At 59.1% G+C, this 16,163-nt stretch overlaps 1 protein-coding gene across 1 annotated transcript in view; it reads right to left on the bottom strand.

The window, feature by feature from the left end:
• LOC118078610 (H(+)/Cl(-) exchange transporter 5-like) overlaps positions 1 to 16,163 on the bottom strand; it is a 105,670-nt gene that overhangs the window by 60,307 nt on the left and 29,200 nt on the right. Inside the window, 3 exon segments of the mRNA XM_060270109.1 lie at positions 13,188 to 13,297; positions 13,300 to 13,502; positions 14,958 to 15,187. Coding sequence (XP_060126092.1) covers positions 13,188 to 13,297; positions 13,300 to 13,502; positions 14,958 to 15,187 — 543 coding nt within the window.

The following is a 16,163-nucleotide window of genomic DNA, read 5'->3' as shown; positions in this document are numbered from 1 at the left end:
TGGGAGCAGGAGGGAAACGTAGCACCCTGCTGTACCCTCTCCAGGGCGTACGCCCAGGGAGCAGGAGGGAAATGTAGCGCCCATCTCTATCCTCTCCAGCGTGGATGCTAGGGGAGCAGGAGGGAAACGTACCACCCAGCTGCACCCTCTCCAGCCTGGGTGCAATGGGAGCAGGAGGGAAATGTAGCACCCTGCTGTACCCTCTCCAGGGCGTGCGCCCAGGGAGCAGGAGGGAAATGTAGCGCCCATCTCTATCCTCTCCAGCGTGGATGCTAGGGGAGTAGGAGGGAAACGTAGCACCCAGCTGCACCCTCTCCAGCCTGGGTGCAAGGGGAGCAGGAGGGAAACGTAGCACCCTGCTGTACCCTCTCCAGGGCGTGCGCCCAGGGAGCAGGAGGGAAATGTAGCGCCCATCTCTATCCTCTCCAGCGTGGATGCTAGGGGAGCAGGAGGGAAACGTACCACCCAGCTGCACCCTCTCCAGCCTGGGTGCAATGGGAGCAGCAAGGAAATGTAGCGCCCAGCTGTACCCTCTCCAGCGTGGGGGCTAGGGGAACAGGAGGGAAACGTAGCACCCATCTCTACCATCTACAGCCTCGGTGCTAGGGGAGCAGGAGGGAAACATAGCGCCCATGTATACCCTCCCCAGCGTGGGTGCCATGGGAGCAGGAGGGAAACGTAGCACCCATCTCTACCCTCTCCAGCGTGGGTGCTAGGGGAGCAGGAGGGAAACGTAGCACCCATCTCTACCCTCTACAGCGTCGGTGCTAGGGGAGCAAGAGGGAAACATAGCGCCCATGTGTACCCTCCCCAGTGTGGGTGCCATGGGAGCATGAGGGAAACCTAGCGCCCATCTCTACCCTCTCCAGCGTCGGTGCTAGGGGAGCAGGAGGGAAACGTAGCGCCCAGCTGTACCCTGTCCAGGGCGGGCGCCTAGGGAACAGGAGGGAAACATAGTGCCCAGCTTTACCCTCTCCAGCGTGGGTGCCATGGGAGCAGGAGGGAAACGTAGCGCCCAGCTGTACCCTGTCCAGCGTGGGTGCCATGGGAGCAGGAGGGAAACGTAGCGCCCAGCTGTACCCTGTCCAGGGCGGGCGCCCAGGGAGCAGGAGGGAAATGTAGCGCCCATCTCTATCCTCTCCAACGTGGGTGCCATGGGAGCAGGAGGGAAACGTAGCGCCCAGCTGCACCCTCTCCAGCGTGGGGGCTAGGGGAACAGGAGGGAAACGTAGCACCCATCTCTACCCTCTCCAGCGTCGGTGCTAGGGGAGCAGGAGGGAAACATAGCGCCCATGTGTACCCTCCCCAGCGTGGGTGCAATGGGAGCAGGAGGGAAACGTAGCGCCCAGCTGTACCCTGTCCAGGGCGAGCGCCCAGGGAGCAGGAGGGAAACGTAGCGCCCATCTCTACCCTCTCCAGCGTCGGTGCTAGGGGAGCAGGAGGGAAACATAGCGCCCAGCTGTACCCTCTCCAGCGTGGGTGCCATGGGAGCAGGAGGCAAATGTAGCGCCCATCTCTATCCTGTACCCTGTCCATCTCTATCCTATACCCTGTCCAGCCTGGGTGCCAAGGGAACAGGAAGGAAATGTAGCGCCCAGCTGTACCCTCTCCAGCGTCGGTGGTAGGGGAGCAGGAGGGAAACGTAGCACCCATCTCTACCCTCTCCAGCGTCGGTGCTAGGGGAGCAGGAGGGAAATGTAGCGCCCATCTCTATCCTCTCCAGCATGGGTGCTAGGGGAGCAGGAGGGAAACGTAGTGCCCAGCTGCACCCTGTCCAGCGTGGGTGCCAAGGGAGCAGGAGGGAAACGTAGCGCCCAGCTGTACCCTGTCCAGCGTGGGTGCCATGGGAGGAGGGAAACGTAGCACCCTTCTATACCCTCTCCAGGGCGTGCACCCAGGGAGCAGGAGGGAAATGTAGCGCCCATCTCTATTCTCTCCAACGTGGATGCTAGGGGAGCAGGAGGGAAACGTAGCGCCCAGCTACACCCTCTCCAGCCGGGGTGCAATGGGAGCAGCAAGGAAATGTAGCGCCCATCTCTATTCTCTCCAGCGTGGGGGCTAGGGGAACAGGAGGGAAACGTAGCACCCAGCTCTACCCTCTACCGCGTCGGTGTTAGGGGAGCAGGAGGGAAACATAGCGCCCATGTGTACCCTCCCCAGCGTGGGTGCAATGGGAGCACGAGGGAAACGTAGCGCCCAGCTGTACCCTGTCCAGGGCGTGCACCCAGGGAGCAGGAGGAAAATGTAGCGCCCATCTCTACCCTCTACAGCGTCGGTGCTAGGGGAGCAGGAGGGAAACATAACGCCCAGCTGTACCCTCTCCAGCGTCGGTGGTAGGGGAGCAGGAGGGAAACGTAGCACCCATCTCTACCCTCTCCAGCGTCGGTGCTAGGGGAGCAGGAGGGAAACATAGCGCCCAGCTGTACCCTCTCCAGCGTGGGTGCCATGGGAGCAGGAGGGAAATGTAGCGCCCATCTCTATCCTCTCCAGCATGGGTGCTAGGGGAGCAGGAGGGAAACGTAGTGCCCAGCTGCACCCTCTCCAGCGTCGGTGCTAGGGGAGCAGGAGGGAAACGTAGCGCCCAGCTACACCCTCTCCAGCGTGGGGGCTAGGGGAACAGGAGGGAAACGTAGCACCCATCTCTACCCTCTCCAGCGTCGGTGCTAGGGGAGCAGGAGGGAAACATAGCGCCCATGTGTACCCTCCCCAGCGTGGGTGCAATGGGAGCATGAGGGAAACGTAGCGCACAGCTGTACCCTGTCCAGGGCGGGCGCCCAGAGAGCAGGAGGGAAACGTAGCACCCATCTCTATCCTCTCCAGCGTCAGTGCTAGGGGAGCAGGAGGGAAACATAGTGCCTAGCTGTACCCTCCCCAGCGTGGGTGCCATGGGAGCAGGAGGGAAACGTAGCGCCCAGCTGTACCCTCTACAGCGTCAGTGCTAGGGGAGCAGGAGGGAAACATAGCGACCATGTGTACCCTCCCCAGCGTGGGTGCCATGGGAGCAGGAGGGAAACGTAGCACCCATCTCTACCCTCTCCAGCGTCGGTGGTAGGGGAGCAGGAGGGAAACATAGCGCCCATGTGTACCCTCTCCTGCGTGGGTGCCATGGGAGAAGGAGGGAAACGTAGTGCCCAGCTGTACCCTCTCCAGCGTGGGTGGCATGGGAGCAGGAGGGAAACGTAGCACCCAGCTGTACCCTGTCCAGGGCGGGGGCCCAGGGAGCAGGAGGGAAACGTAGCGCCCATCTCTACCCTCTCCAGCGTGGGTGCCATGGGAGCAGGAGGGAAACGTAGCGCCCAGCTGTACCCTGTCCAGGGCGGGCGCCCAGGGAGCAGGAGGGAAACGTAGCGCCCATCTCTACCCTCTCCAGCGTCGGTGCTAGGGGAGCAGGAGGGAAACATAGCGCCCATGTGTACCCTATCCTGCCTGGGTGCCATGGGAGCAGGAGGGAAACGTAGCACCCAGCTGTACCCTATCCAGCGTGGGTGCCATGGGAGCAGGAGGGAAACGTAGCACCCTGCTGTACCCTCTCCAGGGCGTACGCCCAGGGAGCAGGAGGGAAATGTAGCGCCCATCTCTATCCTCTCCAGCGTGGATGCTAGGGGAGCAGGAGGGAAACGTACCACCCAGCTGCACCCTCTCCAGCCTGGGTGCAATGGGAGCAGGAGGGAAATGTAGCACCCTGCTGTACCCTCTCCAGGGCGTGCGCCCAGGGAGCAGGAGGGAAATGTAGCGCCCATCTCTATCCTCTCCAGCGTGGATGCTAGGGGAGTAGGAGGGAAACGTAGCACCCAGCTGCACCCTCTCCAGCCTGGGTGCAAGGGGAGCAGGAGGGAAACGTAGCACCCTGCTGTACCCTCTCCAGGGCGTGCGCCCAGGGAGCAGGAGGGAAATGTAGCGCCCATCTCTATCCTCTCCAGCGTGGATGCTAGGGGAGCAGGAGGGAAACGTACCACCCAGCTGCACCCTCTCCAGCCTGGGTGCAATGGGAGCAGCAAGGAAATGTAGCGCCCAGCTGTACCCTCTCCAGCGTGGGGGCTAGGGGAACAGGAGGGAAACGTAGCACCCATCTCTACCCTCTACAGCCTCGGTGCTAGGGGAGCAGGAGGGAAACATAGCGCCCATGTATACCCTCCCCAGCGTGGGTGCCATGGGAGCAGGAGGGAAACGTAGCACCCATCTCTACCCTCTCCAGCGTGGGTGCTAGGGGAGCAGGAGGGAAACGTAGCACCCATCTCTACCCTCTACAGCGTCGGTGCTAGGGGAGCAAGAGGGAAACATAGCGCCCATGTGTACCCTCCCCAGTGTGGGTGCCATGGGAGCATGAGGGAAACCTAGCGCCCATCTCTACCCTCTCCAGCGTCGGTGCTAGGGGAGCAGGAGGGAAACGTAGCGCCCAGCTGTACCCTGTCCAGGGCGGGCGCCTAGGGAACAGGAGGGAAACATAGTGCCCAGCTTTACCCTCTCCAGCGTGGGTGCCATGGGAGCAGGAGGGAAACGTAGCGCCCAGCTGTACCCTGTCCAGCGTGGGTGCCATGGGAGCAGGAGGGAAACGTAGCGCCCAGCTGTACCCTGTCCAGGGCGGGCGCCCAGGGAGCAGGAGGGAAATGTAGCGCCCATCTCTATCCTCTCCAACGTGGGTGCCATGGGAGCAGGAGGGAAACGTAGCGCCCAGCTGCACCCTCTCCAGCGTGGGGGCTAGGGGAACAGGAGGGAAACGTAGCACCCATCTCTACCCTCTCCAGCGTCGGTGCTAGGGGAGCAGGAGGGAAACATAGCGCCCATGTGTACCCTCCCCAGCGTGGGTGCAATGGGAGCAGGAGGGAAACGTAGCGCCCAGCTGTACCCTGTCCAGGGCGAGCGCCCAGGGAGCAGGAGGGAAACGTAGCGCCCATCTCTACCCTCTCCAGCGTCGGTGCTAGGGGAGCAGGAGGGAAACATAGCGCCCAGCTGTACCCTCTCCAGCGTGGGTGCCATGGGAGCAGGAGGCAAATGTAGCGCCCATCTCTATCCTGTACCCTGTCCATCTCTATCCTATACCCTGTCCAGCCTGGGTGCCAAGGGAACAGGAAGGAAATGTAGCGCCCAGCTGTACCCTCTCCAGCGTCGGTGGTAGGGGAGCAGGAGGGAAACGTAGCACCCATCTCTACCCTCTCCAGCGTCGGTGCTAGGGGAGCAGGAGGGAAATGTAGCGCCCATCTCTATCCTCTCCAGCATGGGTGCTAGGGGAGCAGGAGGGAAACGTAGTGCCCAGCTGCACCCTGTCCAGCGTGGGTGCCAAGGGAGCAGGAGGGAAACGTAGCGCCCAGCTGTACCCTGTCCAGCGTGGGTGCCATGGGAGGAGGGAAACGTAGCACCCTTCTATACCCTCTCCAGGGCGTGCACCCAGGGAGCAGGAGGGAAATGTAGCGCCCATCTCTATTCTCTCCAACGTGGATGCTAGGGGAGCAGGAGGGAAACGTAGCGCCCAGCTACACCCTCTCCAGCCGGGGTGCAATGGGAGCAGCAAGGAAATGTAGCGCCCATCTCTATTCTCTCCAGCGTGGGGGCTAGGGGAACAGGAGGGAAACGTAGCACCCAGCTCTACCCTCTACCGCGTCGGTGTTAGGGGAGCAGGAGGGAAACATAGCGCCCATGTGTACCCTCCCCAGCGTGGGTGCAATGGGAGCACGAGGGAAACGTAGCGCCCAGCTGTACCCTGTCCAGGGCGTGCACCCAGGGAGCAGGAGGAAAATGTAGCGCCCATCTCTACCCTCTACAGCGTCGGTGCTAGGGGAGCAGGAGGGAAACATAACGCCCAGCTGTACCCTCTCCAGCGTCGGTGGTAGGGGAGCAGGAGGGAAACGTAGCACCCATCTCTACCCTCTCCAGCGTCGGTGCTAGGGGAGCAGGAGGGAAACATAGCGCCCAGCTGTACCCTCTCCAGCGTGGGTGCCATGGGAGCAGGAGGGAAATGTAGCGCCCATCTCTATCCTCTCCAGCATGGGTGCTAGGGGAGCAGGAGGGAAACGTAGTGCCCAGCTGCACCCTCTCCAGCGTCGGTGCTAGGGGAGCAGGAGGGAAACGTAGCGCCCAGCTGCACCCTCTCCAGCCGGGCTGCCATGGGAGCAGGAGGGAAACGTAGCACCCTGCTGTACCCTCTCCAGGGCGTGCGCCCAGGGAGCAGGAGGGAAATGTAGCGCCCATCTCTATCCTCTCCAGCGTGGATGCTAGGGGAGCAGGAGGGAAACGTACCACCCAGCTGCACCCTCTCCAGCCTGGGTGCAATGGGAGCAGCAAGGAAATGTAGCGCCCAGCTGTACCCTCTCCAGCGTGGGGGCTAGGGGAACAGGAGGGAAACGTAGCACCCATCTCTACCCTCTACAGCGTCGGTGCTAGGGGAGCAGGAGGGAAACATAGCGCCCATGTGTACCCTCCCCAGCGTGGGTGCCATGGGAGCAGGAGGGAAACGTAGCACCCATCTCTACCCTCTCCAGCGTGGGTGCTAGGGGAGCAGGAGGGAAACGTAGCACCCATCTCTACCCTCTACAGCGTCAGTGCTAGGGGAGCAGGAGGGAAACATAGCGACCATGTGTACCCTCCCCAGCGTGGGTGCCATGGGAGCAGGAGGGAAACGTAGCACCCATCTCTACCCTCTCCAGCGTCGGTGCTAGGGGAGCAAGAGGGAAACATAGCGCCCATGTGTACCCTCCCCAGCGTGGTTGCCATGGGAGCAGGAGGGAAACGTAGCGCCCAGCTGTACCCTGTCCAGGGCGGGCGCCCAGGGAGCAGGAGGGAAACATAGCGCCCATCTCTACCCTCTCCAGCGTCGGTGGTAGGGGAGCAGGAGGGAAACATAGCGCCCATGTGTACCCTCTCCTGCGTGGGTGCCATGGGAGCAGGAGGGAAACGTAGCGCCCAGCTGTACCCTCTCCAGCGTGGGTGGCATGGGAGCAGGAGGGAAACGTAGCACCCAGCTGTACCCTCTCCAGGGCGGGCGCCCACGGAGCAGGAGGGAAATGTAGCGCCCATCTCTATCCTCTCCAGCGTGGATGCTAGGGGAGTAGGAGGGAAACGTAGCACCCAGCTGCACCCTCTCCAGCCTGGGTGCAATGGGAGCAGGAGGGAAACGTAGCACCCTGCTGTACCCTCTCCAGGGCGTGCGCCCAGGGAGCAGGAGGGAAATGTAGCGCCCATCTCTATCCTCTCCAGCGTGGGTGCCATGGGAGCAGGAGGGAAACGTAGCGCCCAGCTGTACCCTGTCCAGGGCGGGCGCCCAGGGAGCAGGAGGGAAACGTAGCGCCCATCTCTACCCTCTCCAGCGTCGGTGCTAGGGGAGCAGGAGGGAAACATAGCGCCCATGTGTACCCTCTCCTGCCTGGGTGCCATGAGAACAGGAGGGAAACGTAGCACCCAGCTGTACCCTATCCAGCGTGGGTGCCATGGGAGCAGGAGGGAAACGTAGCACCCTGCTGTACCCTCTCCAGGGCGTGCGCCCAGGGAGCAGGAGGGAAATGTAGCGCCCATCTCTATCCTCTCCAGCGTGGATGCTAGGTGAGTAGGAGGGAAACGTAGCACCCAGCTGCACCCTCTCCAGCCTGGGTGCAATGGGAGCAGGAGGGAAACGTAGCACCCTGCTGTACCTTCTCCAGGGCGTGCGCCCAGGGAGCAGGAGGGAAATGTAGCGCCCATCTCTATCCTCTCCAGCGTGGATGCTAGGGGAGTAGGAGGGAAACGTAGCACCCAGCTGCACCCTCTCCAGCCTGGGTGCAAGGGGAGCAGGAGGGAAACGTAGCACCCTGCTGTACCCTCTCCAGGGCTTGCGCCCAGGGAGCAGGAGGGAAATGTAGCGCCCATCTCTATCCTCTCCAGCGTGGATGCTAGGTGAGTAGGAGGGAAACGTAGCACCCAGCTGCACCCTCTCCAGCCTGGGTGCAATGGGAGCAGGAGGGAAATGTAGCACCCTGCTGTACCCTCTCCAGGGCGTGCGCCTAGGGAGCAGGAGGGAAATGTAGCGCCCATCTCTATCCTCTCCAGCGTGGATGCTAGGGGAGTAGGAGGGAAACGTAGCACCCAGCTGCACCCTCTCCAGCCTGGGTGCAAGGGGAGCAGGAGGGAAACGTAGCACCCTGCTGTACCCTCTCCAGGGCGTGCGCCCAGGGAGCAGGAGGGAAATGTAGCGCCCATCTCTATCCTCTCCAGCGTGGATGCTAGGGGAGCAGGAGGGAAACGTACCACCCAGCTGCACCCTCTCCAGCCTGGGTGCAATGGGAGCAGCAGGGAAATGTAGCGCCCAGCTGTACCCTCTCCAGCGTGGGGGCTAGGGGAACAAGAGGGAAACGTAGCACCCATCTCTATCCTCTACCGCGTCGGTGCTAGGGGAGCAGGAGGGAAACATAGCACCAAGCTGTACCCTCTCCAGCGTCGGGGCTAGGGGAGCAGGAGGGAAACATAGCGCCCATGTGTACCCTCCCCAGCGTGGGTGCCATGGGAGCAGGAGGGAAACATAGCGCCCAGCTGTACCCTGTCCAGGGCGGGCGCCCAGGGAGCAGGAGGGAAACGTAGCGCCCATCTCTACCCTCTACAGCGTCGGTGCTAGGGGAGCAAGAGGGAAACATAGCGCCCATGTGTACCCTCCCCAGTGTGGTTGCCATGGGAGCATGAGGGAAACCTAGCGCCCATCTCTACCCTCTCCAGCGTCGGTGCTAGGGGAGCAGGAGGGAAACGTAGCGCCCAGCTGTACCCTGTCCAGGGCGGGCGCCTAGGGAGCAGGAGGGAAACATAGTGCCCAGCTTTACCCTCTCCAGCGTGGGTGCCATGGGAGCAGGAGGGAAACGTAGCGCCCAGCTTTCCCCTCTCCAGCGTGGGTGCCATTGGAGCAGGAGGGAAACGTAGCGCCCAGCTGTACCCTGTCCAGGGCGGGCGCCCAGGGAGCAGGAGGCAAATGTAGCGCCCATCTCTATCCTCTCCAACGTGGGTGCCATGGGAGCAGGAGGGAAACGTAGCGCCCAGCTACACCCTCTCCAGCGTGGGGGCTAGGGGAACAGGAGGGAAACGTAGCACCCATCTCTACCCTCTCCAGCGTCGGTGCTAGGGGAGCAGGAGGGAAACATAGCGCCCATGTGTACCCTCCCCAGCGTGGGTGCAATGGGAGCATGAGGGAAACGTAGCGCACAGCTGTACCCTGTCCAGGGCGGGTGCCCAGAGAGCAGGAGGGAAACGTAGCACCCATCTCTATCCTCTCCAGCGTCAGTGCTAGGGGAGCAGGAGGGAAACATAGTGCCTAGCTGTACCCTCCCCAGCGTGGGTGCCATGGGAGCAGGAGGGAAACGTAGCGCCCAGCTGTACCCTCTACAGCGTCAGTGCTAGGGGAGCAGGAGGGAAACATAGCGACCATGTGTACCCTCCCCAGCGTGGGTGCCATGGGAGCAGGAGGGAAACGTAGCACCCATCTCTACCCTCTCCAGCGTCGGTGGTAGGGGAGCAGGAGGGAAACATAGCGCCCATGTGTACCCTCTCCTGCGTGGGTGCCATGGGAGAAGGAGGGAAACGTAGTGCCCAGCTGTACCCTCTCCAGCGTGGGTTGCATGGGAGCAGGAGGGAAACGTAGCACCCAGCTGTACCCTGTCCAGGGCGGGGGCCCAGGGAGCAGGAGGGAAACGTAGCGCCCATCTCTACCCTCTCCAGCGTGGGTGCCATGGGAGCAGGAGGGAAACGTAGCGCCCAGCTGTACCCTGTCCAGGGCGGGCGCCCAGGGAGCAGGAGGGAAATGTAGCGCCCATCTCTATCCTCTCCAGCGTGGATGCTAGGGGAGTAGGAGGGAAACGTAGCACCCAGCTGCACCCTCTCCAGCCTGGGTGCAATGGGAGCAGGAGGGAAACGTAGCACCCTGCTGTACCCTCTCCAGGGCGTGAGCCCAGGGAGCAGGAGGGAAATGTAGCGCCCATCTCTATCCTCTCCAGCGTGGATGCTAGGGGAGCAGGAGGGAAATGTACCACCCAGCTGCACCCTCTCCAGCCTGGGTGCAATGGGAGCAGCAAGGAAATGTAGCGCCCAGCTGTACCCTCTCCAGCGTGGGGGCTAGGGGAACAGGAGGGAAACGTAGCACCCATCTCTACCCTCTACAGCGTCGGTGCTAGGGGAGCAGGAGGGAAACATAGCGCCCATGTGTACCCTCCCCAGCGTGGGTGCCATGGGAGCAGGAGGGAAACGTAGCGCCCAGCTGTACCCTGTCCAGGGCGGGCGCCCAGGGAGCAGGAGGGAAACGTAGCACCCATCTCTACCCTCTCCAGCGTCGGTGCTAGGGGAGCAGGAGGGAAACATAGCGCCCATGTGTACCCTCTCCTGCCTGGGTGCCATGGGAGCAGGAGGGAAACGTAGCACCCAGCTGTACCCTATCCAGCGTGGGTGCCATGGGAGCAGGAGGGAAACGTAGCACCCTGCTGTACCCTCTCCAGGGCGGGCGCCCACGGAGCAGGAGGGAAATGTAGCGCCCATCTCTATCCTCTCCAGCGTGGATGCTAGGTGAGTAGGAGGGAAACGTAGCACCTAGCTGCACCTTCTCCAGCCTGGGTGCAATGGGAGCAGGAGGGAAACGTAGCACCCTGCTGTACCCTCTCCAGGGCGTGCGCCCAGGGAGCAGGAGGGAAATGTAGCGCCCATCTCTATCCTCTCCAGCGTGGATGCTAGGGGAGCAGGAGGGAAACGTAGCGCCCAGCTGTACCCTGTCCAGGGCGGGCGCCTAGGGAGCAGGAGGGAAACATAGTGCCCAGCTTTACCCTCTCCAGCGTGGGTGCCATGGGAGCAGGAGGGAAACGTAGCGCCCAGCTGTACCGTGTCCAGGGCGGGCGCCCAGGGAGCAGGAGGGAAATGTAGCGCCCATCTCTATCCTCTCCAACGTGGGTGCCATGGGAGCAGGAGGGAAACGTAGCGCCCAGCTGCACCCTCTCCAGCCGGGGTGCAATGGGAGCAGCAAGGAAATGTAGCGCCCAGCTGTACCCTCTCCAGCGTGGGGGCTAGGGGAACAGGAGGGAAACGTAGCGCCCATCTCTATCCTCTCCAGCGTGGATGCTAGGTGAGTAGGAGGGAAACGTACCACCCAGCTGCACCCTCTCCAGCCTGGGAGCCTCACCCAGCTGCACCCTCTCCAGCCTTGCTCCTCGACCCTTGGACCCTCGCCTTGCTTCTTGCCCCGTGGACCTTCTTCTCTGCCTTGCTCCTTGACCCTGCAACTGCCTGCTGCTGGACCCTCAGCCCTGCACCTGTTCCTGCTTCTACCCCACCATCTTGCCTCTGGTCCTGACGCCCGCCGACCGGACCGTGACAGAGGGAAATGTAGCGCCCATCTCTATCCTCTCCAGCATGGGTGCTAGGGGAGGAGGAGGGAAACGTACTGCCCAGCTGCACCCTGTCCAGCCTGGGTGCCATGGGAGCAGCAAGGAAATGTAGCGCCCAGCTGTACCCTCTCCAGCGTCAGTGCTAGGGGAGCAAGAGGGAAACGTAGCGCCCAGCTGTACCCTCTCCAGCGTGGGTGCCATGGGAGCAGGAGGGAAAAGTAGCGCCCAGCTGTACCCTGTCCAGCGTGGGTGCCATGGGAGCAGGAGGGAAATGTAGCGCCCAGCTGTACCCTGTCCAGCCTGGGTGCCATGGGAACAGCAAGGAAATGTAGCGCCCAGCTGTACCCTCTCCAGCGTCGGTGCTAGGGGAGCAGGAGGGAAACGTAGTGCCCAGCTGTACCCTATGCAGCGTGGGTGCCATGGGAGCAGGAGGGAAACGTAGCACCCTGCTGTACCCTCTCCAGGGCGGGCGCCCAGGCAGGAGGGAAATGTAGCGCCCATCTCTATCCTCTCCAGCATGGGTGCTAGGGGAACAGGAGGGAAACGTAGCGCCCAGCTGTACCCTGTCCAGCCTGGGTGCCATGGGAGCAGCAAGGAAATGTAGCGCCCAGCTGTACCCTCTCCAGCGTGCGTGCCATGGGAGTACGAGGGAAACGTAGCGCCCAGCTGTACCCTGTCCAGCGTGGGTGCCAAGGGAAAGGAAGGGAAACATAGCGCCCAACTGCACCCTCTCCAGCCTGGGTGCCATGGGAGCAGCAAGGAAATGTAGCGCCCAGCTGTACCCTCTCCAGCGTCGGTGCTAGGGGAGCAGGAGGGAAACGTAGCGCCCAGCTGTACCCTTTCCAGGGTGGGTGCTAGTGGAGCAGGAGGGAAACGTAGCACCCATCTCTACCCTCTCCAGCGTCGGTGCTAGGGGAGCAGGAGGGAAACATAGCGCCCAGCTGTACCCTTTCCAGGGTGGGTGCTAGTGGAGCAGGAGGGAAACGTAGCACCCATCTCTACCCTCTCCAGCGTCAGTGCTAGGGGAGCAGGAGGGAAACATAGTGCCCAGCTGTACCCTCCCCAGCGTGGGTGCCATGGGAGCAGGAGGGAAACGTAGCGCCCAGCTGTACCCTGTCCAGGGCGGGCGCCCAGGGAGCAGGAGGGAAACATAGCGCCCAGCTGTACCCTCCCCAGCGTGCGTGCCATGGGAGTACGAGGGAAACGTAGCGCCCAGCTGTACCCTGTCCAGCGTGGGTGCCAAGGGAAAGGAAGGGAAACATAGCGCCCAACTGCACCCTCTCCAGCCTGGGTGCCATGGGAGCAGCAAGGAAATGTAGCGCCCAGCTGTACCCTCTCCAGCGTGCGTGCCATGGGAGAAGGAGGGAAACGTAGCGCCCAGCTGTACCCTCTCCAGCGTCGGTGCTAGGGGAGCAGGAGGGAAACGTAGCGCCCAGCTGTACTCTCTCCTGCAAGGGTGGCAAGGGAACAGGAGGGGAACATAGCGCCCAGCTGCACCCTCTCCACCACGGGTGCCAAGGGAACAGGAGGGAAACATAGCGCCCTGCTGTACCCTCTCCAGCGCGGGTGCCAAGGTAACAGGAGGGAAACATAGTGCCCAGCTGTACCCTCTCCAGTGTGGGTGCTAGGGAAACAGGAGAGCAATGTAGCGCCCAGCGGTACGCTCTCCAGCACGGGTGCCAAAGGAGCTGGAGGGAAACGCTGTGGCTAGCTGTACCCACTAGCAGCCCACAACCAGAACTGGGGTTTGGGGAAAGACGCTGTTCATGGCACCCCGCAGGAAGTGCCTTTCACGGTACCAGCGCAACATCGGCAGAACATCCCCGCCATCCGGCCCAATCTCGGCGCCACAGCCGCCCGCCCAGCTCTCACCTTCATCCCAAAGGTGAAGACGGTGATGACACCCTTGAGGGCCAGGGCCAGCGCCAGCTGCCACATGGCGCGGTGGACCCCGGGGCCGGCCAGTCGGTCAGGCCCCCCCCCCTGCCCGCTCCGGGGGTGCCGTTGCGGACGTAGTCGCAGAGCTGCGAGGAGTCGAGGCGCCCGCAGTCGTTGAAGAGCTCCGAGATGAGTTCGCTGGTGCTCATGCGTGTGTACTGGTTGGGGAAGGCCAGGACGGCCGTAGCCGCTGTCACCACCAGGACCTCGGCCACGGGGTAGCGGCCCAGCTGGGTTGTCTTGCGCCGCCTGCCGGCGAGAAGTCCAGGAAAAGCAAATTAAATTTTACAGAAGTTGACATTGCATGTTCACTCAAGAACAGACATGCAATGGCATGTAGAAAAAAAGGGCGGTGTCATTGTTACTATTAAATATTATTATTATTATTATTATTATTATTATTAAATTTATTTTATTCCAAATTCATTAAAGCGTCTTCTAATCCAGTGTTTCCCAACCTTGTGCCCCCAGATGTTTTGAGACTACAATTCCCATCATCCCTAGCTAGCAAGACCAGTGGTCAGGAATGATGGGAATTGTAGTCCGAAAACAGCTGGAGGCACAAGTTCACTGTTCTAATCAATACAAATACATTCGTTTACACTTTTTACATATTTCGTTACTTGACTTTGAAAAATCAAAAATCAAAGTTACGGAACATCAAAAAAGGAAAATAATGGAAAAAGAAAGAAAAAAGTATAAAGAAAAGGGGAAAAAAGACATAAGAGAGAAAGAATTGAAAAAAAGAAAAAGGAAAGAGAAAAATTCAAATAAAAATAGATTAAGGTCCACACAAAAAAAAATCATCTCAAAACATAAAACTTCCACCGCTTTCAGCACAGTAATTCATATTACATCTTTATCCTCCTGTCAAATAATTAAATATTATTATTATTTTCTTAGGGTGCAATCAGCATGCCTGTGCATTTTTACTCTAGGCGGGAGATGCAACGGCACACAGAAAAAAATGACACCTACATGCTTGTGCATGTTCACCCAAGAAGAGGCATGTAATGGCATGAAGGGAAAAAATGACATTATTTATTATTGTTATTATTATTAAAATTTATATTATCTCAGGGTGGATTCCACATGCCTGTTAATGTTCACTCAAGAAGAGACATGCAATGGCAAGTAGAAAAAAATGACATTATTTATTATTGTTGTTATTATTATTAAAATTTATATTATCTCAGGGTGGATTCTACATGCCTGTTAATGTTCACTCAAGAAGAGACATGCAATGGCAAGTAGAAAAAAATGACATTATTTATTATTGTTGTTATTATTATTAAAATTTATATTATCTCAGGGTGGATTCTACATGCCTGTTAATGTTCACTCAAGAAGAGACATGCAATGGCATGTAGAAAAAAATGACATTATTTATTATTATTAAAATTTATATTATCTCAGGGTGGATTCCACATGCCTGTTAATGTTCACTCAAGAAGAGACATGCAATGGCATGTAGAAAAAAATGACATTATTTTTAAATATTATTAAAATTTATATTATCTCAGGGTGCAATCTGCATGTTAACTCGAGACAAGACATGCAATGCACACAGAGAAAATGACAACTCGCATTTCTGTGCATGTTCACTCGAGAGGAGACATGCAATGACATGCAGAAAAAAGTGACATGCAATGGGACTCAGAAAAAGCGACATTATGGTTTTTAATCCTGGGGTTTCCCACGTACCTGCACCAGGCGATGTTGGCACATATAAAGGCGGCCCCCCAGAGCCCGCCGAAGACGCCCAGCAGGACAAAGGGTGCGAGTTCGAGCAGGTGCCAGGGGGCGTGGAACTCGACGTAGAAGAGGACCAGGCGGCTGTTCCCAAAGGGATTGATGGAGCGCAAGGTGAAGGCTGCCACCAGAGCAGCGAAGAAGGAGCGCCAGAGCGTCTTCAGGGGGAAGTAGTAGCTGACCTGGGATCATAGTCGTATAAACGATGATAGTATGGAATTATGATTTAATTTGTCCTTGAATCTTGTAAATGATAAGTATTCTAATATAATAATGACACGGACACAGGGATTTGACGCGAACGCACGTGCGCGCTCTCCCCCCCCAATCCCTCTGCCTACGGTTTACCTACCTGCGGCCGCCAACCGCCGCCCCTCGTGCGAGCGAGCGCGCTCTGTGCGAGCGGGCGCCCAGGAGAAGGCCGCCATTCAGCCTCCCCACGCGTCGCCGCCGCTGAAACAGGCCGAATCGCGGCCTTCTCCTGGGTGCCCGCTGCCCAGCTGGGCTCAGCGGAACGCCCTTGAAGAAGCGGCGGCCGAGGGAGGGCCAGCCGGCCCCCCCACAAGCCGCCGTCGCCGAATCATAGAACATTTGAACATGGCTATCATATCACCCCTTAACCTTCTCTTCTCCAGGCTAAACATACCCAGCTCCCTAAGCCGTTCCTCATAAGGCATCGTTTCCAGGCCTTTGACCATTTTCGTTGCCCTCTTATGGACACGTTCTAGCTTGTCAGTATCCTTCTTGAACTGTGGTGCCCAGAACTGGACACAGTACTCCAGGTGAGGTCTGACCAGAGCAGAATACAGTGGTACTATTACTTCCCTTGATCTAGACGCTATACTCCTATTGATGCAGCCCAGAATTGCATTGGCTTTGAGTTGCTGCATCACACTGTGTCAAGTTTGTGGTCTACCAAGACTCCTAGATCCTTTTCACATGTACTGCTCTCAAGTCAGGTGTCTCCCATCCTGTATTTGTGCCTTTCATTTTTTTTGGCCCAAGTGTAGTACTTTACATTTCTCCTTAAAAGATTATATATATATATATATATATATATATATATATATATATATATATATATATATATATATATATATAAGGATGTCATATAGAGGAGGGTGACAGGTTGTTTTCTGCTGCTCCAGACAAGCGGAC

This window comes from Zootoca vivipara, chromosome W, assembly GCF_963506605.1.
Source record: "Zootoca vivipara chromosome W, rZooViv1.1, whole genome shotgun sequence".
NCBI classification, from domain to species: Eukaryota; Metazoa; Chordata; class Lepidosauria; order Squamata; family Lacertidae; genus Zootoca; species Zootoca vivipara.
Note: the sequence above shows the minus strand (reverse complement) of the source record. Positions and strands in the feature narration are given on the sequence as shown.